We start from the raw sequence: 26,249 nt of genomic DNA on the forward strand, positions 1-26,249 counted from the left end.
TCATGGACATTCTATGTTATGGGCAACCTCAACAACGCATACACTTACAGCCCAGCTTCCCTTTGTGATTGAAGTGCACTGTAACTTTGACCAGAACAGAAACAAAGCGATAATGATAACAAGTAATGAAATATAAGTCGCATTAAGGAATCCGATTTCATGTATTCGCCGGTCACTTTTGAGCACTCATCTAAACGAGATAAGAATCTGATCATAAAAATAAACACTTATCTCCGGAGGGCTTCCATTAATAATTTTCATATCTTCTTGATATGTGATAATCAGCCCTAAAAATAAGACGTCGATCTACTTGAATCGTTATTTATGGCATCATGTACCGTCTGCCTTTTTAAACACACCCACGAAAATGAGTACAGTAGCTGTCCTTTAAAACTGAGATTATATCAGAGTGCACACAATATCTTCGAGTACTTCCAAATATATCTCGCGTGTGTTTATATTTGCACAATCCCGATTTCCGTTTAAAAAATATCATGCACATCTCCTTGCTAGTGTTGTCCTGTTTGTCTGCGTGTCATGTAGGCCTACACTGAATTGAACTTTATGTGACATACTCAGTATCTCAAACCGAAGTCTCCCATATTCCCGCAAACATACCAACACGTGTCAAGGTGACCTTCAAACAGCTCATTCGTGTATACGGGACGGCCAGTGGTATCGTCGTTATGATTCTCTAGTCATTTCAAGGAGATACTATACAAGTACCTCCTTCCTCATATTATTCAACGCTAATATACACGACAGTTATTAGTGTGTGTGTGGGGGGGATCAAGAGGGTGGCGATTTCGTGGGTTACAGTAATGTTATACTACTGCAACAATTGCCATTGTTCCCCGCTCTCCATAAATGTGACTTCACTTTTATCCTATATAAAATGATTTGTAACTCCAAGGGAATGAATACACGATGGCAGAATAGACAGAAGCACGATTTGTTTTTGTTTTGTTTTGTTTTGTTTTGTTTGTGGTTTTTTTTTTGGGGGGGGGGGAGTGGGGGAGAGGTGGAAAGGCACATTCAAAGGATATTAATTTGTCAGTGGTAAGAAATTATACATACGCCGAATACTACGTTATTAACACCCATCTGCAGTGATGAATATAGTTTTGATAGTCATCGAGGTTTATGTAGGGCGGCGAGGTGGCTCAGTCAAAGCATATCTCCCTTTCAATCGAATGCACAGGTTCGTGATTAGTATACGGTTCGGCGCAGGTTCGAATTCCTGAGCGGTGTTGTGTGTTATCATGCCCCTGTAGTAGAGGCCTCTTCTATTATCATCAGGACGATTATCACACATCTGCAAGCAGATAAGTGAGGTATGATTTTATACAAGATTAGCAGATTAGGAAAGATTTTTCCTCTGGGCAACGCACGCAACCACTGTGTCTCCCCTCCCTTTTCTGCAGAAATTTATGAACGCGACAAACCTTCAGATTCCATGGTAAACATGAATTTAATATCACAGTAATATATAAATAGATTGACGGGGGAGGGGGGGGGGGGGGAGGGAAGCCTATGCGTAAGTTTCCACTGCATGTCTTCAATACTCAATTCCTGTCTTTAAGACTCCTTTCCCGTGTGTGTGCCGCCATCATTATTTCAAGCGTATAGGCTTACAATGTGCGGTCTGCTCCATTATTTTGACGTTTTGATTGTAAATGTATGATAATGATCTAAGTATGCATGATAATCCACATAATCTGTTTACATAGCGTTGTAGTCGGACTTCAGTGCTATGTTTGGAAAGGACTATCAATGAGATAATTATGTCAACGATATTATATAGCCATCGTTATTTTCCTCATCACCTTCGTGTTAATGACCGTGGACAGCAATGGTCAATGATTCGCTGTCCTTTACGCTGGACAAGAAGGTCCCGTCGCGTTATCGTAAGTGTAGGCCTATACATACACTTAAAAGAGGAAATAACGAACGAGTTGCACTGTTTACATTGGCCAATCACGTGTCCCTATTAGCAAACAGAATGAGCATACAAACGGTCAATGGCAAAAAGTTCGGGTAAGTCGCTGTTGATAACGGTTAGTATTATAGTGATACGCGACATCATATACGACGTACGTCCCTTGTCACCATTTTGTCATGATGACATTACGTTCCCAAGATGACAAAAGCGTATGGTTTTAATACATGTATCCACATATCAGCATCATATACCACTACATGTATAATGCATCAATTACTCTCTTTTTTTTCTTTTTTTTTTGGCTTGCAGGAAATGATGGATTTTCTTCTATTTCCTTATGAGTTTTGTTATTTATTCGCATAAGTTTTAAATGAAATCCATATATAGAGGCATTAGAACTTTGACCTCATCTTTACTGTATTGTTATGGAGGTCGTATACTGTGAAGTAAGCAGTTCAGTACAGTTCATCTGAGATTTATTTCCATTCCATTCGTTCACAAAAACATGAAAAAAAAATACAAAGTATACATTATACAATCATAATTTGTCATTTTTTTTTTACAAAATACATAATCATGAAGTATAATGAAATATACATACAATTTCATTAAACAAAAAAGAAAAAAGAAAAAAAAGTGGCCCACTGAAAACAGGGCTTGTATAACGTGAGCCACTTGAGACATTATTAATTTATACTAAATATCATCCGGAATTAATTCATATATAACCCAAAAATAACATTAAGATGTTTGGGGTTGTATAATGGTTATTATGATAATAAACAATAGCTATTTTCGAATACAAAAAATACAAATTACAATTTACAAATTCAGACACTGACAAAAACTATGGTGTTATACAAGCTATACAGACACGTGTTATTGAGCCGTCTGTACCCGGAAGAGATAACACAAAATAACTAGTATCTAATTAACATGTGCATACAGTACATTCATACACACATACGCATGCACGTATCATAAAAACATTCACACAAAGAACACGACATCATACAAGAGAGAGAAGGAGAGAGAGAGAGAGAAAAAAAAAAGGAGAGAGAGCACATTTATATGATGCACATTGAAGCATATAGAATAGTTATTGTACCATGGCACGATTATGGAGTCCAGTATCGAACGGCTGCATACAAGAGAGATAGAGAAGTATAATTCAGCATGTGCCATCACTAAACATGAACGCGGGTATATTGGAAGATTATTGTTTATTTCCTTTATAACCCCAAGAATTACATCGCGTTGCAATCGCAAGAAGATTATGCCGATGCCCACAACAATTATATCCTATCAAACTATAGAAAACCCAATGCCTGTTGAATCAAATTCAGGGGAGGCACCAATCTCTTATTTTGTTAGATTCGCCGGTGAATGTAAATAAAATAAAGTAAAAAGACCAGAAAAAATGCATGATTCATGTACGGAATGATAATACTTGGTGAAATGTCCTCGACACTCGCTCAAGATCTCAATGTCGACCAAACGCCATTTTATCGGTTAAACTAACACATGTTATCTGGCGAGCAAACATGCCTTAGTTATATCAGGTTCTTAAAAAGAAGCCAAAGCATTGCAAAGCGTCGACTGTGTGCCTTCCTACTCGTAATGCAAAAGTTCCATGCTTACTTTTGGATTTCTTTCAAAAGATTTTGCGTTTGTGTGTGACTTCTTTCAACGTGTTTACGCATATAATTATATTTAGACATCCCATTAATAATTATACCTTCTTCATCACAATCGAAAAATTAATGTTAAAGGAGATGGCTAGTAACTGATCAGTGGAAATCAGTGGGAATGCTGGGGGATGATTGTGCCAATCCTTTTGGGATTCATTAAGAGTACATTAACCATATCTATTGTTGTGTGAAAATTATTTGCTTCAGAATGGTCTCGTGTGAAAATTATTTGCCTCAGAATGGTCTCATATTCAAGTAATGTGCAGTTCAATGTTTCCAGGTTAGCATGCCTGTACAGTGATGGGGCGATCGTTAACGGCTCGTTAACGATCGCCCCATCACTGGTACAGAGACATGCTAACCTGGAAACATTGAACTGCACATTACTTGAATATGAGACCATTCTGAGTCAAATAATTTTCACACAACAATGATATATAAAGTACTCTTAAATGAATCCCACAAGGATTGGAACAATCAACCCCAGCATTCTCACTGATTCCCACTGATCAGTTAGTAGCCATCCCCTTAAAACTCACTTTGATTTTACTCGTAACAAATCAAGATTTCCTTTCCTTATGACATAATATTATATATCATCTAACATTCCTGTACTCATTTCTCCACTTATTTCACAGAGAAACGGCTTGTCCAAGCACTGAGAAGATTTTAATTTCTAACGTAAGACCTGCCAAGATCGGCCAGAATGCTCACCGCGGTAAGACGTGGGAAGCGGTTTACCGTAGCAGTGTCTGACCGTATCAGCAAGCTGCGGATACTCGCAGCGTCCATGTCCTCATCCAGTGGCGCGACCGCGGTCAACTACGAACCGGACACCGTCAGGAGGGGCGTCGACATCCGACAGCAAAGCATACTTTTACCGGTAATATTGCTTAGCGCATTACAAGTTTTTACTCACTAATTTTGTTCTTGAGAATCGCTGTCTGTTCAAGAATACTATTGTCAAAACATCGGCTGAATTGATGATTCTCCTTTGTTGTGTTGTGTAATTAATGGAGAAGGGGAGTGTACAATTTTCATGTCTGAAAGTAAAATATGTTGCAGTTCTCATTCATTTCCGAAAGAAGGGTTTATAATGGTTTTGTTGACGAAATATCGTGTAATTTTCAAACTGTGCATATACCACTCATTCTCCCAGTGTTGAATATGATTGTAGAAATGAAGGAATGCAATTATGTTTCAGTGATCCTCGATTGTTTAACTTTATGTCGAACAGCCATTTCAATAGGTAATATTAATATATTCTCATGCAGAAATATTATATTTCTCAAATCGATGATGAGCCTGTTCGCCTGTGAGCTGAAATGAGTTCAGACTTGTGAAGTGCTCTGATATTTAGAATTGTTTGTTGTTGTTGTTGTTGTTGTTGTTGTTGTTGTTTGAAAGTGTAAGCATAGGACAGCAGTTTTGGAATCATTTAGCATCGGCGATGGGCAAAACTGATAGATTTATAGGCCGCACAGATCACGACAGTTCAAATCGTAAAATATCAATAAACATGCCTGTATCTCCGTTTGTTCTGTGTGTGTTTTTTTTTTTCTTCAGCATGTAACTATGTTCTCAACATGAATGCGTTCTTATTTAATGTTCTTGGTTTGTGTCAATGCTACAATGCAGGGGCCTGAAAGAATCCGTGTGAGTGCTTATGTCAACGAATCACGCTACAGGTCTGGGCAGTTTTACAGCGACGCGACCACTGTGTACGAGGCTTTTAAGAGAGGCCAGAGAGTTTCAAGTAAGAACGCGTGTCGGAAGCCACAGGGAATGAGAATAACGATAATATGAATCTGTCGATGATATTGGAGTGTCGATAACATCAATGACAGCGATGATAATGCTTGTGAATCATTGATTACGCTTGAAAGTTTAAAGATGTGCACAACAGGGGCCATTAGCGAGCTCTACATCTGCCACGCTAATCCTACGATGCCGCTATTAGGCAAAAAAAAATATAATGATAATAATAATCATAGTTTTGTACATGCTCAAGACACCTGTTCCCATTGTCCGTCATATGCGCGTCATAAACATTAACAATTAAATCTCGCTATAGGAAGCTTTATATAGTCGCGACGCGGACCTTTAGAGGAAAAATGTTCTGCGCATGCACACATTTGCTGAATAAAAATCAACCTCGTGTCGTCTGAGTTTGCGCGGCTTTTGCGTCCGCTCAAATTCACGACGCAAAGAGCTACTTGATGCATTGACCATTTTAGCTTCCTCGCGTAATCTAATACTACTTTGCAACAGTACGTAGGGAGAGAGGAGAACGGCCAACGTAATCGTTGTCTTAAATAATCGCGTCGCAAATCTAAAGCTCCCTGTTATTTTATGTGACGACAACTGTGAGTGTTTGTAACGAGTGTAATAATTGATGATTGAAATATGATATTTACGTATATGCTCGTAATATTGGCCTAGAGAGATATCGATTAGAGTCTGTTCCACTCGTTTTGGTTTTGATACGTTGATACTTCGAAATTTTGAAAATGAAGTGTCTTTTGAATTCTCGAGTTATTTGATCTCTGAACCGTCCTTCATCAACTGCTTTTTAAATCAAACGACAAAAACGAAGAAGACGAATTGATGAAATGTCATTCTGGTTAATTTAACCATCGCTCTCCATCTGTGTAATTATGTACTTCACAGAGCGTATGGGACAATATATTGCACATCTGGAGAATTCCACTAAGGATGAATAGCACTCAGGATGACACTTTCTCGTGAATTCAGTTTTTAGATTATCGATAAATTCTCATGACTCATGTCATCCATCAAAAGACTGCGTTCGATGACTAACAGCTTAAGGCGCCATATGGTAATGATTTTAACTCTCTGCGTGCCACATCAATTATGTACCTGTCGATATGTTTGTGTGTGAAATTTGTGCACATTTTGACAGAATATTTTGAACGTAATGATAGATAACTCTTCCTCCTTCGAATCTGATTGCAGACGATGGTCCCTTTCTCGGCGCCCGAACTGGACCAAACGGCCGCTACGAGTGGATGTCGTTTTCCGAGGTACGTTTTATAGACGTACTACTCACCTATTGATGTAAATGATGTCACTGTCGCTCGTGACGATTGCTATACAAGATCAGTGTGTATGCATATATGTAATTACATGCAATTTAGACGTATACAAACAATTTGTTTTAATTCAATTTCATCTGCTTATGTGATGCGTAAAAGTACTTAGTATTGTTGATCTCACGTTCTTCTCTTTGTTACTATACATTGTATTGATATTGTGTTATTTTGTGTATGTAAAGTTTTGCATTGTTGGAAGTGAAATAAATGAAATTTGTGATTTTGAGTTGCATCAGCATGTTTGTCTGTAGACAATCGAAATTCAATTTCACATCACTATGGTTTTACCATTGTGATCATCTGAATGTTTATGACGCGTCACTGATGATTAGTAAAACATATTTCATATCAATCTAATTGCTTTGTTTCCCCCCGAAAAGGTTGACGAGAGGTGTCGACTCTTTGGTTCGGGATTGATTGCTATGGGTGAGAAGCCCGGTGGAAGTACCTGCATTGGGATCTTCTCACAAAACAGACCCGAGGTATGTATACGTTTGGTTTGTGTGATCATCAGAGCCATGTTGCATAAAAAGCTGTATTCAAACCCAAGTCAGAAAGTCAGACATTTTAGTCAGACATCAGCCAATCAGAGTTTAATCTTCACAGACTGGATATCCAAAGACAGTCTTAGGCCTATACGTACAGAAAACCAGCTGAGATAAGTTTATATTCTACATGAATCATTACTTTAATCTGGGACAAACCATTTTTTTCTGAGAAAATCCTAAATAACGATCAGAAGCAAAGCCAGCTTATTTTCCAATTCATTTAATCGAAAATATTCATATTTCATCTTTGAACAACGAAGAAGCTTGCGATTTAATGAGAGAAAGTACGTAAATCTTGATATAGAAAATACATGTATGCAGTATTCACTCGTTCATCGACAAATACCAAAGTTTTGACAACAGTTTAAAGTGGCGTATTTTATCATTAAATGAGTTCAGACTTTGAGTAGTATAAGTATCTCAATTTCAATATGATTTTCCGGAAATGTTTATGAATTCATAACTATAGAATCTTAAAGAAGGTAACAGACATTACTCCGATGAATGTTGACGCAATGGATACGTGCCGGAAATAATAAAGTGTTTCCAATTTTTTAACAATTCTCTACATGTTCACTCATTGTAAGAACGCTAGATAAGTACCCACATTGTATTGTATTGTATTGTATTGTATTGTATTGTATTGTATTGTATTGTATTGTATTGTATGGAAAGCTGTTTACTTAGTCCCAAAAACCCTTGACTGTGTATTTGCAATGTACCGTTTACCCTGACAGTGGACAATAAGTGACCTTACCTGTGTTCAGTATTCCATGGTGTCCGTCCCACTGTACAACAGTCTCGGATGGGAATCTTGCAAATATATCGTCAACAAAAGTGAGTCTTCTTTACATTGTGATTTCACACCACTTCTCGCCTAGACGATAATCATTTCTCGACTATTCTGATACGTGTTTTATAATCATAATTCAATTCAAATGAATTTATTAGGAATTTTCTGCATCGAATATATATTACAAATGAAATACAGTCATTTTTTTCTTTTTTTGAAGACAATAGAACATGTAGTGTGTACATCCGAATATAAAACTGAGATAAACGTGTACAGATTAAAGAAATGAATAAGAGAACACGTCAATTGGGAACCACTCGGGATAAAGTGAATCAAATGATTTGACTGAATTATGGCGCATGTATTGGGAGTGTGGATGCAGAAGACTGTCGTCAAATAAGCGTATAGCTTGAAGATACGACAGCCTTGAACGAGAAGAAAAAAAGGACAATGAAGGAAATGGGCAAAACATACAACTTGTATACTTATCGAAAAGAAAAGAAAAAATACCTGACATTCTGGCATCACATTGCGACAACAAATTTTGCCAATTACATGTTGTTACAAAGTGAAATATTACATAATTATGCTAACTATGTTGATAATGACTTTGACGATGATTATGATTATGCTGGTGTGGTGATGATGAGAGATCGACTGCACTCAAGATATAACTGGTGATGATGTCATAAATGACTAATGTTCGGAAATTGACGACATCCACAGTGGAGATAACTTGTTAGCTTTCATGACATTGCCGTTAGAGGGCGGTGGTAGCAATACTGTCCTAGTGAGGGACACTATACGGTCCCACGATCCTGTGGATCAATGCACAAGAGTCCCTTACGGTCCCAGCGAAGAGATCCATTAATACCGCGCAGGAGGATTTCATGTTTCACCACGGAGCTAGTCATGTATTATTTTAGCTTCATTACCGGAAGGGAAAGACAGGAGAAAATGAGTAAAGCGAAGTCATTATCATCCTATGTGGTAATAAGGATGGAAGAAATCGCAAAAACAAAACAAGAACGAAAAAAAAAGAAGACCTAGGTCAACGACTTATGTCATCATGATGATGATACTTTACTGAAAACGCCGGGAGCCAGGAAGAGAGAGAAGAAGAGAGTAAATCCGTTTCATGTTAAGCATAGTGTAGACTGAAAGTTTAGGGAGTGGCCGAAGGAGAAGCAAATCAATGTCCCAAAGCAATGACTCCAGTCACCAGCATGAAAGAAGTATTTCGTTATGAATGAGTGGAAGCATCAAGCTACGTTCGCACCTGGACAATCTCTTCCCACCTCCCTGGACAAACCGAGTGTCAGAGAGGTTGACTGCACAGCTAGTGAACGTAGCTGGCGACAACACTCAGTGCGTGCCAGAGCCTTCTATTACAAGGCTCTGGTGTGTGCCTGGATCGATGGTAACATTCTGGCTGTCGCTCATCAGTGGCACTGACTACCAAAGGAGTTTCTAACGTAATCAGTGGAAAAATAATAGTGTTCCACTCCATGTGTCAATGGTGTCCATATGTTTGACTCATATTATGTGTTGGTTTTTCTCTTTGATTACACTGAAAATCATTTGTTTAGTATTGTTACGATGATGATAATGATGATGATGATGAGTATTGTTATTGGTATTGTTGGTACTCTTGTTGCTGCTATTACTATCATTATAATTTTCGACATCTTCAACATTTAGTATCATAATCAATCCGGGGTTCGACACACATACACATACACACACACACATGCACATGAACTGCACAAATACGTATCGCTCGCTGTTCACGGATGGTTTATGTGAGTCGACTCGACCTATTTACCTTCCTTTGGTCCGAACAAATGCTTATAGAAACACTGTCTTTTTTAAAGGTTCAATCCTTTAGAATAGTTTACCGCTTTTTCTTCAAAATATCCCATTCTAGTAACTGATCAGTGGGAATGCTGGGGGATGATTGTTCCAATCCTTGTGGGATTCATTTAAGAGTACTTCATCTATTGTTGTGTGAAAATTATTTGCTTCAGAATGGTCTCATATTCAAGTAATGTGCAGTTTGGCCGTAAACGATCGCCCCGTCACTGTACAGGCATGCTCACCAGGAAACATTAAATCAAACATTACTTGAATATGAGACCATTCTGAAGCAATTTTTTTTCACACAACAATAGATATATAATGTACTCTTAAATGAATCCCACAAGGACTGGAACAATCATCCCCCAGCATTCCCACTGATTCCCACTGATCAGTTACTAGCCATCCCCTTTAATGGTTTCAAACGTGCATACAAAGATCATCTTGTGAGTTTGTATTCTTCGCGTTGCTGATTTTTTTTTTTTGAATGTTACTTTCGTAACGTCATCTACTTTCATGTATTATGATCATATAGTTGTGTTTGTGTTTTATGTCCTTAATATAATAATCTACCGGGGTTAACGTTATTTGTAGTTGTATGTGTCTTTGTATTTTTATGTATTTTATAATGAATGAAATAAACTGAACTAAACTGACTTATATCATACTATCGAATGCTCAGATATTAGTATTTAAGAGTGACCTAATGCCGAATTCTACCGAAGTAGGAGAACAGTAAAATCTATAATCCGGATTCGATTGAAGGAACATAAGTCGCGGCCAACTTCAGGGGCTAGCTCGCAGATAGCAGGAGAAATATATATCCACAAATTTTACCGTAGCGAGCGTCATCTGGTACTGTCAGGGAGGTGGAAAAGCTGCAAAGAGGTTACGATATACATCTCTATGGAGAGATCTCACTAGCTATACATTTTTTATACTGTCAAGTGCCGTGGGATTTCTCTGCGGCTTGTGATATACCCCGGCATTACGCAGCAGTGAGCTTGAACGAGTTTAATTACATGTTATACACGTCAATTCGATCGCGCGGAATAACACGGTTCCTGGCTTTTTTTTTTCCATTCTGCATTTAAATGAAAGCGTCTAGACGTGGTCCAGCGCTGCTAGCAGACCTTCTATTTATAGCATAGGGAATGTTGAAATGATGAGCCCGAAAGGGTTAAATGGGCGATGACGGTGTGGCAATTACAGAGCCCATAACGGGGCATGACCTTTAAAGGGTACTATAATCATGCAGCGATCTGGGCACCGTGGGGTAGCCTAGAATGAGAACAGCATTCACACGTAAATAGAATTATAACAACCATTTCGATTTGTCTGTTTTTGATGGAAGACAGCGCCAACTTCTATAATTATTTCAAAATTCGTTTTTCAATCTCGTCTATTTAGGCCTACTTGTTCGTTTTGTCTGAAAAGCCTGAGTCCATTTTTATTTCGTCCTGCCGCTTTGTTGCTATCCCTCAGTTTTTACACATTATAATGGTACCATATAGTTGAATCATATACATGGGCTTGCTTTGGGAATGATCAGTCAGTGCCTAAGACTGGATTGACACTCCTGTTGTTTCTTCTAATGCGATTAGTTACGTTGTATATAATCTTCTGTAGCAGCCCTTGCTTATAAATAATTTGCATTTCCAACTGATGAGATGGAAGTATTCTTATTGTGTATTCGATCATTAATTCAGAGGTGATTTATAGATTAATCCTATCGTATGCTCTGCGAAGTACGATGAAACAGCCGCCGTCAGTGCAGACAATAGTACCTCCTTGGTGCAGCGGAGGTTCGGCGTGTGAAATCAGGGAGGTGAGACCTCCCTGTGGTGAATACAGTGGTGAATACAGTGGGTTGTAAATCATACATAAACATACAGAAATGGGTACGGGCAGAATGATGACGTCATTCACTGAGTCACAGGTACGAACAATACTGCGGCATTCGTCCACTCCAGTCACCTTGAGTGGAATAATAGACGTCGAGCCACGTTTCGCATAATCGTATGTATTTGGAAATTGCTCCGCGGTCGCGTTTCCCCGATGCTCTCACTCCGCCCCCCCCCCCCCCGAAAAAGAGAGACTAGAAAAAGGAACAAAATAAAAAAACAACATCAAGCGAGGGAATGATGAAACTTGACAGAATTACTCTCATACTAGTAGTTCAGAAGCCATAGGATAAAATGACTTGGATTTTGGGCGCCACGTTTTCGTTGGTGTGCCTTCTGACAGTGGTGATTGATGGTACAATGGATGTAGCCCTGTAATTTTCACTCTTACCACTTTAATCATTTTTATTTTTTTTTTTATTTATTCAAGATTTCATGCGTGTTCACAAAAACAGGAATGCATACAAATGTATGTAAGTACATCTCATATAGCCAAGACAGAATATATACGATAAGTATACATTGATAAGAAGCAGTTACAGGATAGTATACAACTCCACTAAGAGTGCTACATTATTCAAGGTAACGAACGCGCAAAGGAATTGCAACATAAGCTTTTAAAGCTTGAAAATAATCGTTGCAAGCCCCGTGCACACAATCTATATGCTTGCAAATACTTTGAATGATACTTGATAGGAGTTGGGGGGTATTTACAAAGACAGCATGGGAACATGAGGGGGAAAGAAGAAATGCATGTGTGGTGCCTATGTCCTGTCGGACATTGACAAGAGAGAGCAAGAAAAAGTTTAAAGTGTCAAGTCATTATGAGCAAATTATACTGATTAAATTGATTAAGTTTCTCATAAATCCCATTCAAATGTCGATTTCAGGGGAAATATATGATCACAGCAAGTTTAATAGTTAATAGTATCCAGGAGTTCAACGTGAAGCTGATAATAGAATATCATTGCTTTAACGACTGCTTCTCCACATTTGATCTTTATCAAATAATACTTGAAGCCGCTTCTGTCACCTCTACTTAGATTGCAGTAGCTTTATGTCACCACTAAAGTAATACAATGTAACATTTAGGTCTAAAGCCTTTGCAGGTAGTTATCCTAATACACTGTAGAAGGCTTATGTTACTCCAATACATGTACTGATTGTTCGATACCATCAGTTACTTTAACTTCTAGCATCTGTTTACCTTTAGGGGCATGCAGTGACAAAATGTTCAAGATATCACACATTTAATGATGCCAGACGTGTAGGTCAGTTGTATCACAAAACATCCTACCATATAACAATTTAAGGAGATATCACTGTTTTTCTCAGTAAACCATAACAGTTTACTGTAGACGGTTTAATCTGGAAATATTTTTATTACAAATATTGTTCACATTTTGTATAGTTAACAATACTTAACATCGATTATACATATTCAGATTTTTACATTGGTTGTTTCTATCCCTAAACTCACATTTAGAACTATTTTGAAGCACTAATGCATGGGTGTTTGTTTTATCTGCAAATGGTAAATTATGCCATTAAAATAGCAAGACTTACTGTGAACAAAACGCACGAGTACTGCATATTGGTATTATAGCCACTACCACCATTTTGAACCAACACTGGATAATACTACCAGCATGTTTCTTCGAAACTAACATCGTACATATAATTTTAGATGTTCAGCGCCACTCCCTTCTACTGTCGACTATAGGTAGGCCCTACCTGTTTTTCTTGTATAGTGTATAATATGTAGCACCCGGTCGGTGCAGCAGAATGAGAACTAGAATCATCGTGGTGAACCTGTCCAAGAATGAGTCTCCTTGACCTGTCTATAGCAATCTTTGTAAACAGTTTGCCATCATTACGTTCGTTCCTGATGTTGCTTTTCTTATATATTTCCACTATTTATGTGCTTTAGTACACTTTATAATTATACACACACCATAATGTGCATAGGCCTCCTATATGTATGTGTGTATGTAAGCCCTATATATCTTATTATATTCTATTATTATATCATAATAGATAATATAGGCCTACATGTACATGTTACTATTATTAATATCATTATTATCATTTATTCTGCATTTTTGCAAGACAGTGTACTTGCTTATTTCACTTGCTTATGTTTTCTTTTCCATTTTATGTTCACAATAGTTGGTTTATATTACATTTAATTTTTGACAATTGTGTTTGTAAGGCGGCTTTTATGTGACGTTGAAATAAAAATTGAAATCCGTTGAATTGAATTTGCATACACATTCATATATGTAGGGCCTATAATGAATCATAAATAGAAAGATAGATGGATGGATTGGTCAGAATGTAGTCAGATATAAATGGAAATATATACATAGTGTATACATACATGGCATATAATTATATAAATATATATGCCTGTATGTATTATAAAGAGAGAAAGTCTAGCTGAGAGAGAGGGAGAGGGAGAGAGAGTGTAATATATGTGTGGGTTTGTAGAAAATTATACTGTCACATTGATGAATACATCTACCTGTATATTTCTAATTCGCCATTTATCAAGCATAGTGTTCTTGTGCTTATCAAGATGCGTCGCATATGACTGTGTCTTAATTTATTTTAAAATATCCAGAAGATACTCCCACGCTATGCCCGTCAGTGCCCGTGACTCATTCCATGGAGCTACGAGCTCCATGCTCATTCATTGCTCTTGCTGCTGAGTTTGTGTGTGCTGGTTTTCCACTGAAAGGGGTAGAAATATAATGGACAAAGATGTGATGCCACGTGGAGGCTATGGGTAGAGCTTGTAACACACCCGACCTACTTGTATATTTTTGTGTGTATCGTGATATAAGTACTAGTATATAACGATACACACTCACCAGGTTTCACTCTGTCGATTGGGCCAACGCCCCACTGTGTCCTTTAGTCTATCGACACAGACATTTTCCATTTTCAGCGGGATGAAACCGGGAAGAGAGCTCTCTCCCATCACCTCCCTGATGAAACCAAGGAGCTCCTGTAAATACTTCATGAGTAGCATGCATGGAACATGAAAAGTCGCATTGCCTGGTAAACTACGGTGAAAAAAAAAAAATCTTTCTGGCTAATTGTACTCATTTCAATCATTATAATTATCTGCATTAGCAAGGGGGTATTTATGATACCTTCTTAGCATTCGATACAGCTTCTATGCCTTAAAAAAGATACGATGGAAGAAAATGATAGTCCATTCTAGCACAGTTGAATTTCATTTGGTTTTGTGCATTTTCGTGCATTTTAGATAATGAAATTTAGTGTGAGTAAGTAGAACGCAGTTCGAATTATGAAAATAGGAGTTAAGGCGTAGCATAGGGCTAACTGAATTCAATACCCATGTCGCTGCGCTGCAGGTATAGATATGATTATTTAGTCTTGCAATGAATTTCTATTGTTCCCAATAGATTCCAGTAGAACTTTCTATTGGATTTCTATTGAACCAACAAAAATTTGTGTATTGATAAAGAGAATAAGACATTTTATATCACTTGAAACGGCTTTTATAATGTATAAATCCATCATTCAAAGTAATTTGGATTATTGTGCTGTTATATGGTCAAACACTAAACATAGTTATATTCAGCGTCATCAAATTCTCCAGAATCGTTCTCAAAGAGCAGTGTTGCAGGTAAATTCAACATATCCAACTAATTTGTTATACTCACAAATTAATGTTGACACACTTGTGATGAGAAGAAACAAACATATATATATGTTGTGCACGATGTATAAAGTCGCTTATAATTTAACCCCTAAATATTATGTAAGTGAAGTGTTTGAGTTGAAAATTTTTTATTATGATTTAAGGAATATAACGCTGATACTCAAGTTACCATTTATTATCAAAACTTGCTTTAGGCAAAGGAGTTTTAGTTATCAAGGCCCCGAATTATGGAATACATTGCCTACATGCGTAAAACAGCAAACAATCTTTAGCGGTTATAGACGGAGTCTGAATTTGTATCTGACACAACAATTATATTGTACCCCTCCCCCATTTTTTTCAAGTAAACCGAGCATGTATTCATTTTTTCTGTTTTATTTACTTCCGCTCTGATTTGTTTCATCTAATCATATGTTGTGTATATGTGTTTCATGTACATGTGTATATGTTTTGAAAAAGTATGTCATTTTTACCTCACATGATGCACGGACATGAGGAAGAACAGCCGTCTGGCTGTATCATGTGCCGTGCTGAAATAAATAAATGAAATGAAATGAAATGCCAATGAAATGATATTCTATAGGACCTATAAGTCTTTCTATCGGTGTCTGTTGGATTTCTATTGGTTTTGAAAATTGGGCCAAGAGGAAATTTTCTGTTGGTATTCTATTGAACCAATATACCACTTTCCCTATTGTAATCTACAGACCTGTCGGTTTTGATGGTCCAATAGCATGTTCCTTTTGGAATTTCGACCGGGTTCACACATTTATTTTTCTTCTGTGATGTTTGTAAAGCAATCCGAAGACAGCGAAGTCGGATTAATATATTTCAACAGTGCTGAAACACTTTCTAATGCTTATGTTTACTCGAGCGACACGTTTCCTTTTACGTTTATACTGGACTCAAACATCCAGCCATATGAACTGGAGGCAATGCGCCAGTTTGCGTTGGCCAACCACTCGCGATGACGCTGTGAGTCATCAGGAAATAAAATAGTAATGACGATAAAGATAGAGAAAAACGAAGATTACGTCATAACTTATTCTCTCTCGCACTGCCTTTTTCCAAACTGATATCTCTATTTCAAATTCGTTTTGCGCTAATAAAGAATCTACTTGCCTACTGTCTTTCCTTATCAATGTGATATCATAATCCTTAATGAACATGACATATGTGTTTAAACTATCATATTAATTAGGTATTTATACAGCGGTTGATAATAAACAAAGTAAATGATAAAGACTTTACTTTCAAGAATGTGTAGTCGTATTGTATTCATTTCTGCGAAGATTTTACACTGACAGGAGACATGACATAGGCAGTCGAGGACATGTGAATAGACTGTGTCATTGTCAAGGCGATCGCTCATGTAAAGACTAGTACGATCCTCTGGAATTGCAATTTACTGTCTGAGAGCGGTCAAACTACCTCGACAATGACAAAAGCATTCATGCAAATTTCAAAAAATCTCACTTCCCGCTCGCAAGCTGGCATACGTTATGCAAATTTCAGGCGGCAGGTGGTTAGTTGATTAGAGATCATAGTCTTACTCCGTTGCGTTTGTGCATTTTCTAAAATGGCACCAAGAATATTCTTGATTCCAGACGTTCGATGGAATAAATCGATTACTATGCCTAAGAAATAAAGACACTAGAATGATAAATAAAGTTTGAATCACGCTTATAAGCGATGTATGCAAAAAGGTTGCGCGCAAGATTAGTTCAAAAGAAGTTTGGGAAATGAGACTAGGCAGTGAAAAGAGCGGGCGAGCGCAAATCGTCGACTCTGACAAAAGCCCGATCGCAGCACGGAGAAATCAGAACGACGTCTGCTAGCTCACCTTGCGACATTGCAGTTGTCATCGCTCTCTCCATCAATCTTCAAAATGGTGAGTATTTATTTATTTTGCTTTCAGGATCTTCGTGTAGATAACTTAATTAACACACATTGTCCTACTTTGAATATGTAGGGGGCACTAATAATATTTTTTTTTTAATCGATTTTCGTCGAAGATTTCCCCATGATGCATGCAGGGAGGTGCTATAGCACCTCCCTGATGCATGGTAGGTCTAGATGCATAGCACCTCCCTGATGCATGGTAGGTCTAGATGCCGTATGGTCTGGTTGTGTTTGATATCGTATTGTCAGGTCGATTGTGCTGTGAACCCAGAATGACAGAGAGCCATAGCCACGTGGTAGAGTTATAATCGTTCATTTTATTACCGAAGGGGAGAATATACAACTACTCACGAAAGTGTAGTGGGCATAGCGGCTGTTATGATGTGACATTCGTCTGTGACATTGCTTAAAAAAAAAGTCACTACTACAGTATATGTTAATCGGCAATTTTGCGGCAGTAGTCTGCGTTTTTATACTCGCTGAGTAGAGAGAATGGAGAAGAAAGGACAATAGCTCGCGTTCAAACGTGTACTCGACAAAAAGCAGGCGTGCGTGTGGGTTGACGGTGGGGAAAGGTCGGTCTTATCTGGTCATCGGGGATAAGTTCCGCGGAGACTGGAGCTGCATGGCTTCACGGAATCCCTTCCGAGACGGAGGATGGCCCTAAAAGTAAAAAAAAAAAATAATAATAATGATAATGACAATAAAAATAGATAAATAGATTTTAAAAATATAAAAATATAAGAATAAAAAAAAATCATCCGGACAGTTATATTTCAGGAGGAAAAGCTGATATTAGTAGATGACATTGCAGTGTCAAGCCCCCATCATGGCCATGGTACAATGTATGGATCACCTCCCGTTAAAAAATTGCCGATTCTTTTTCTCTCTCTCTTAAGTTTGTCAGTATTATAGTTGAGGACACTCTGTGCATGTGTCGCTGTGTCACTTTGTTGTTGTTTCACGTGTTGGCCACAATGTATAGATCTATATGAGGGAAAATATTTAAAATCTAGCGTCTTACCACATCGAGAGTTCTAGCAGCTCTGGCTCCATGTTCAGCTGAATTCAGGGACGCCAATATACCGCCAAGAGATCCTTTTAGATAGCACAACTCAGTATTAACAATTAAAATGCCATGTAATAATAAGTAGATTACTTTCCCGATGGGATCACAGCTCACAGAGCAAACACAGAGCAACCCATCCCCTATACAGAAAGATACGTCTGTCCGGAGGAGGAGTCTTTTATTTATTTATTTATTTTTGACGTTATCGCTCTCCTGTGGGATCCATGAAGCCAGACGCAGTCTCCGCGGAACATATCCCCGACGACCAGATACAGACCGATCTTTCGGTCAACCCAACCCCCCCCCCCTTAAAAAAAAAGTTATGAAAACACCCACTAATATAAACAGTAATACGAAGACAGTAGGCCTTTATGGAAACTAACGGAAGCAGTCATGCGCAGTGACGCCAGTGGGTGCACAAAGACGGATTTGTGAGAATGCATTGAATTCGTAGACAAAGAGGCTGCGAAATTTGACAAAGATAGGTCGACTTGTTTCCGTAGGAACCGTACCAAAAAAGAGAGAATTTTGCCAGCCCTGTAGGGCGCTTGAGCCACGAGAGACAAAGGAGGAGGGGGCGGAGGAGGAGGAGGTCAGGAGGAGAAGCGAAAGAAAGGGAAAAGTATAGAGAAATTCAACCCTGAGAACATACTTTTTGGTACAGTTGTGTAGCGGTCGTGCTGTAAAGCGTCTACGATTTAGAAGATGATTACATTAATCATACTGGTGATAATCACACACGTGTGTTTTATTACATGTAAAAAGTGTTCATAGCACCTCACTGAACAAGATAACGCTGTAAAAACTGTTGAAGCGTTTGTTATAAATGTGGAAGTGTAGCCGCGCGCCGGCCGCCAATAGGACAAGTTTTTGTTTCGGCTCTTAAAGGGACTGTACAGTACTGGTTGAGGTGGTGATTCTTGTTTTAAACATTCCTAAGTGAGATAATGAGAAACATCTTATGAAACATGAAAGAACATGTACTTTTAAGAAGGATTCAACGTTTATTTGATGAAAATTGGTTTTCAAATGGCTGAGATATCCAAAAAAGTGATAATAAAAGGCGACAGGCCACGCCTTTTATTAGGATCTCTTTGTTTCACCTTGTGTTTGAATATCTCAGCCATTTCAAAACCGATTTTCATCAAATAAACTTTTGATACCCCTTGCCCTTAGAATTGCATGCTCTTTGACATCTCATAGAGTGGTTTCTGAATATCTCGCAAAACGTTAAAAGCTAAATCCTCACCCTCACCAGAACTGCACATACCCTTTAAGGCAGTTTCATGTTAAACGAAGAAAACAATCTTACTGGAAAAACACGACTACGATGTATCGAATATCTCTGTTCTGTGCATGGTACCAGCATAATGTGCAATATTATCGCGTGACTAGTGACTTGTGTGTACTTCGGGCACATGGCCAACTAATCTTATCTTACGTCTTCAGGAGGCACTTTGGTACCTCCTCGAAACATTTTTGTGTCGGAAGAAATAAGGGCATTTAACACGGTTATTGATTATCACAAATCAACTTTTGTGTGTATGTGTGTGTGTAGCAAGAAAACTATGACGGGACTTTAAAGGGATAGTACAGTATTGGTGGAGATGAGAATTTGGCTTTTAACTTTTTGCGAGATACCAAGAAAACACTTATGATATAGTACGGAGCATACCATTTTAAGAGGAAACCAAAGTTTATTTGATGAAAATCGGGTTTGGAATGACTGAAACATCCAAAAACAAAGTAAAACAAAGTGATCGTAATAAAGTAGTGTGGGTCCCACACTTTATTAGAATTGCTCTTTTTTGGATATCTCAGCCATTTCTAAACCAATTTTCATCAAATAAACGTTGAATTCCTCATAAAATTACATGCTCTTTCATATTTCATAAGAGGTTTCTCATTATCTCACCAAAAGATGTTAGAAACCTGAAATTAGGTCTCAACCAAGACTATACGATCCCTTTAACAACTTGTTTTTAAATTCGCAGTCGGCAGTCCCTAAGTAATGTGATAGAAATAGTTGAAGGTCATTTCAAGTCCGTGCGGCATTAGTGAACTGACAGTTTTTGGCGAGCAACCAGAGGTAGGCATATAGAAAAAAAAAAAGTTTTTCACAGGTTAAAACTAGAGCGCAACGGTTTTATTTCAAGTTATTATTATTAGGCCAATTTATGGGGAAGGGAGTGGGTTAATGTAGCTGGCTTCATAACCGTCAAGTAAACGTGACATTTCATAACAGCTCTGATAATTTCTTTATATCATGTATCGTCCAAAGAGGAGAATATTTGTCAATTCTCTCAGACAATTCTTAACATGCCATAATGCTTTCAATCTGAACTCATCAATATATACCCTGATCCTGGTACATGTCGGATCCGTTAAGTAGGAAGCCCCGGTCACTTTGCTTTCATTTGAATACTGCAATACAAAGCCAACCACTTGCGTTTTCGATTATTTCACAGCGTGAATGTATCTCAGTCCACGTTGGCCAGGCCGGAGTCCAGATCGGCAATGCATGCTGGGAGTTGTACTGCCTTGAGCACGGCATCCAGCCCGATGGTCAGATGCCTTCTGACAAGACCATCGGAGGAGGTGACGACTCCTTCAATACCTTCTTCAGCGAGACTGGAGCCGGCAAGCACGTTCCACGTGCCGTGTTCGTCGACCTCGAACCAACCGTGGTCGGTGAGTGGATTTGATTCCTCTCTAGGGCAAGTTTTTGAGACACACACACTTCTAATGAATACATGTAATATATTAAATGACAAATGATGCATGCTGCAGACATGGTTGATTCACAGAAATATTCATGAATCGCCTACATTATGAATTCATTTGTTTGGTACTGTACTTCTATAAAGGTAAAATTACAATTATGTATCTCGCAATCATGCTCTAAAACGATGCTAATCTTCTTTGAACTTATATAAACACTCAAACTCCAGACAGTCCGTCATTATTGAATACAGACATCGCAGAAAGTAAGCCGTATTTCCCCCTCACATTATGTAATTCAGATGAGGTTCGAACGGGGACCTACCGTCAGCTGTTCCACCCCGAGCAGCTGATCACTGGCAAGGAGGATGCCGCCAACAACTACGCCCGTGGCCACTACACTGTTGGCAAGGAACTCATCGACCAAGTTCTCGACCGCATCCGAAAGCTGGTAGGTAAAATCGTATGTTGACATTCAGTATAGAAAAAAAAAAACCGGCTGTGCACATGTTCCAACGTTAGGGATTGCTTGGGGAAAAGATGAGAACATCTATGAGAAACATATTGTGTGTAGGTATCTACATAATAAAGAGATTATGAGACAAAAGAGAAAAGCATTAAGCTATCGTAAACTTGAAATTGAAAAACGTAAAGCTGGTTGGAGCACTTAACGCGAATTCACGACGTTTTCATTCAACTCAACACGGACGTTGATGAGATGACTGTTCGGATGTGCGAAAAAAGTGATTCGTATATCAGCTTTCTCAAAACTCCAAAAGTCTATTTGGCGGATAGCTCTTTGCAAAACATTGCTAATGATCCAATACATGTAATAATGTATGCCCTCGTGGTTATTTCTCACCCATACCTGTGACTGTTGCCAATACATAAGCGCATAGACGGGCAGTGGATATAAGTATTTTAACAATGCTTTAGTCCAGTTCAACTTTTTGCCAAGCTCAACGTTAAAGCTCTACGCTCTGAGATTCAATTCTGTACATATAGACACCCCTAAAACAAACGAACAAAACAGAACGAAGTCAAAACCAAAGCCCGATCCATCGTCATATCGGATGTTTACATGGTTGTTTTGCATCAGTTTTTCATGCAATTACAGTTGTATATAATTTGTTGTAATTATTAGGTGACATTTAACAACTTTCATGAAGCATTCTAATGATCGTGTGCCCTTAATTTCTTGCTCCCCTTTCCCCAGGCGGATCAATGTACAGGTCTCCAAGGTTTCCTCATCTTCCACAGCTTCGGTGGTGGCACCGGCTCTGGGTTTTCTTCTCTCCTCATGGAGCGTCTCTCCGTCGACTACGGCAAGAAATCCAAGCTAGAGTTCGCCATCTACCCAGCTCCCCAGATTGCCACTGCAGTTGTCGAGCCCTACAACGCTATCTTGACCACACATACCACTCTGGAGCATTCCGACTGCGCCTTTATGGTCGACAACGAGGCCATCTACGACATTTGCCGTCGTAACCTCGACATCGAGCGTCCCACGTACACCAACCTGAACCGACTCATCGGTCAGATTGTCTCGTCAATCACCGCTTCTCTTCGGTTCGATGGAGCTCTGAACGTCGATCTGACGGAGTTCCAGACCAACTTGGTGCCATACCCAAGAATCCATTTCCCCTTGGCCACCTACGCTCCTGTCATCTCTGCCGAGAAGGCGTACCATGAGCAGCTGACCGTTGCCGAGGTAACCAACGCCTGCTTCGAGCCTGCCAACCAGATGGTGAAGTGCGATCCTCGTCACGGCAAGTACATGGCCTGCTGTCTGCTGTTCCGTGGTGATGTCGTCCCCAAGGATGTGAACGCCGCCATCGCTACGATCAAGACCAAGCGCACCATCCAGTTCGTCGACTGGTGCCCAACTGGTTTCAAGGTCGGTATCAACTACCAGCCACCAACTGTTGTGCCCGGCGGCGATCTGGCTAAGGTGCAGCGCGCCGTGTGCATGTTGAGCAACACTACGGCCATCGCTGAGGCCTGGGCCCGTCTTGACCACAAGTTCGACCTGATGTACGCCAAGCGTGCCTTCGTCCACTGGTACGTGGGAGAAGGTATGGAGGAGGGAGAGTTCTCCGAGGCTCGTGAGGATCTGGCTGCTCTGGAGAAGGACTACGAGGAGGTCGGTGTCGACTCCGCAGAAGATGAAGGAGAGGGAGAAGACGATGAGTACTAAATTGATGTCAGCTCGCCTCCGTGGAGTTTGTTTGTTTGTTGTTTTTTTTTTTTTATGGTGTTGCCATACTCGACAGACGGAGGTCCACACGAAAGCCTGAATTCTTCGCCGTTCAAAATGATGGGAGTCGCTTTCGAACGTGTTTATAAGCTACCAATGGACTGAGCCACTTTCACTCTGAAATATGCTCATTTCTTATTTTCCCACGAATCAACTCATTTTTACATGACAATGTATTTATGTGAAGAAAAACAATTCCCCACACTACTAAGAAAAGAAAAAAGAACTGTCAGAATGACAGAGTAAAGCTCTTTCTCATTCGTTCACTGTTTTTATGATTGTCAGGGAAACTGCCAAATAACAAATAAATCGGGTACCTTAATTCATCAACGTGATATTTGTGTACAGCACTTAAATGTAGTGTGCCTCGGTGAAAAAATGATGACGTTGCTCATAAATGAAGGAAATGACTGTGGTTAAGGCAATTTATATCTGTGTGTGTGCGTGCACGCGCTTGTGTGTGTTTCTGCAATGGAAGGTGCCAATACATGTACATGTGTATATGTATATATACTGTATATATATATATATATATATATATATATATATATATATATATATATTTATACACGTGTTTACATACATGCATACATACATACATACATACATACATATGTACATTACAATAAGTGACCGCGTGAAAGTTGGTGGAGTACAATGTAATCATACATATGAAAAATGTATCTTTATGATTACAGGGGTCTCTTGAAAAGCAGGCCTCTGGTTTGAACCAGACTTACCCTGTATTTTTTTAAGAAAACGTGAATAAAATAATAAATGAATACAATAACAGTAAGTACATGTACACACATCCAGACATACTGTCTTGTCGGCCTAGTTTCCTACACGTACAATGCACATTTCACCCGCATGGTGAGCCTACAGTTCCCGGAACTCGCCGTTGAACAGCTGTCGTACCCCTGCAGGTAAGGCGCTGTATCCTTCATGCTTGGTCCGACATGCAGTGGGAACTTGTGGTTGTGTAAGGCACGTGGCGTCTTATTCGAGACCAATATTTCCATCAGACAAAAGTAGGCCTGATACATAATCCAAATAAACATTCGTCAATTCACATTAATAAACAATTTGAAAGAAGTACAATTCATAAATAGTAATGCGGAATATTATGTACGGATAATTATACATGTACATATAAGGAGAAAATGATGTACACTGTAGGCTAGGGTTAAAAGCGTGAGAGATAATTACAGTGTATGCGCTCCCCACAGGCTGGCTGACAGTACGATTGTAGTTGGTCGACCGTTTACTCCTTACCTGGCAGTTCTCCGTGACAAACTAGCCTCATAATAAGTGGCGTAAGTGTGAAATAGAAACCTAAGCCATGAAGCCTAACCAAAGACTACGTTTTTGCACGAGTGCAGAAATTTGGTGCTTTCCCTAGCGGCGACGCAAAGTAAATCATCAAAATATCAGAAACTCACACAACGTTTTTATAAAGTTCCTCGACCAAAAAAAAAAAAAACAAAAAAAAAAAAAAACAAAAACAAAAACCACACAACAAAACACAAACAAAAACAGTAACAATAACTAAAAAAAGAAAACCCAACACACTAACATTTTCATTGATTCATAGCTTCGTAAAGCACTAAAAAAGTCAACAGGATTAAAACATTCATTTTTCAATTATTTGTCTCGTTAACGCACCTGCAGCTTGTCACAACAAAGAGGGCGTTGTTCAAAGCTATTCTACACACTCGGCAGTCTCTTTGTTGTTATTTTAAAGATCGAAAGAAGAGAGAAAGAGAGAAATGGGGCCCTATACAAATAATTTGCCCCAGACAGCACTTATAACATAAAACAAACATTATAGATCGTAAAGAGATATAAACAAGAATATTAAATGCATACCAAGTCTCCTCGAGGGAGCTCATATCGTCTCCACGAGGGAGCTCATATTGTCTCCACAAAGGAGCTCATAAAGTCTCCACGAGGGAGCTCATATTGTCTCCATAAAGGAGCTCATTACGTCTCCACGAGGGAGCTCATATGATATTGATGAATACCTCATATTATTCTTCAGACAAACTCAAATAACTACACAATACACGCGCGCGTGTACCGCACACTAACTCATCCACGTGCACACACTCAACCACATACACACACCTTCAACCACGCACAGACACATCCATATCATGGTTCAACCCAAAATAATGTACAGTATTTAAATAGAGCACACACACAATGATATGTTTTTTACAAAATAGACAAAATTACTATAACTGTATCATTGTTTCGAAAGAAAGAAGAAGAAGAAAAAAAATATATATATACAGTGTTTATATCAAGGAGCTCTAAGGCGTTGATACAGAAAAATATTTGCAGCAAACAACGGAGAAATATGATACAGATATAATCCTGGAATCAAAGACGTATGAGTATACCTGCGGGCTTCAAGCCCCCAAAAATAAAAAAGTACAATTTAGTGCCAGAAAATGGGAGTCATAATAATTTTCAAAATAAATTCAAACCACAAATTTAAAGTATTAATTAGGTGCAGGCGACTCATACGAAAGGGGATTAACAAATATTTTAAGTTGTTCTCACCACAAAAATGATGAAAGGTGTATCATTTATAAAATTACACTATAGGTATATGAACGAAAAGATCCCCTGTTCTTGCTAGGGAAACGCACGCAAGGAACGTAAGACAATACATGTATACATGTATATATTTTATATAATAGAGACCCATTGAGGGAGATGCCGGGATCTGCAGCAGCGAGTGACTCCCCAA

General features: G+C 38.8%; 2 protein-coding genes across 2 annotated transcripts in view; both read left to right on the top strand.

Annotated features, from left to right (window-relative positions):
- Positions 1-4,339: 4,339 nt before the first annotated feature.
- Positions 4,340-26,249, top strand: part of LOC140228810 (long-chain-fatty-acid--CoA ligase 5-like) — a 55,846-nt gene continuing 33,936 nt past the window's right edge. The window contains exons 1-5 of the mRNA XM_072309084.1: positions 4,340-4,516; positions 5,272-5,389; positions 6,610-6,677; positions 7,127-7,228; positions 8,032-8,131. Of these exons, the coding sequence (XP_072165185.1) occupies positions 4,340-4,516; positions 5,272-5,389; positions 6,610-6,677; positions 7,127-7,228; positions 8,032-8,131 (565 nt within the window). The remainder of the gene's footprint in view (positions 4,517-5,271; positions 5,390-6,609; positions 6,678-7,126; positions 7,229-8,031; positions 8,132-26,249) is intronic.
- On the top strand, positions 17,382-23,704 carry LOC140228654 (tubulin alpha-1 chain-like). Its single transcript, XM_072308905.1, has 4 exons — positions 17,382-17,433; positions 20,982-21,204; positions 21,537-21,685; positions 22,451-23,704. Exons 1-4 carry the CDS (start codon positions 17,431-17,433, stop codon positions 23,429-23,431), a joined length of 1,356 nt encoding a protein of 451 aa, XP_072165006.1. The 5' UTR covers positions 17,382-17,430; the 3' UTR covers positions 23,432-23,704.

Source organism: Diadema setosum, chromosome 5, assembly GCF_964275005.1.
Source record: "Diadema setosum chromosome 5, eeDiaSeto1, whole genome shotgun sequence".
NCBI classification, from domain to species: Eukaryota; Metazoa; Echinodermata; class Echinoidea; order Diadematoida; family Diadematidae; genus Diadema; species Diadema setosum.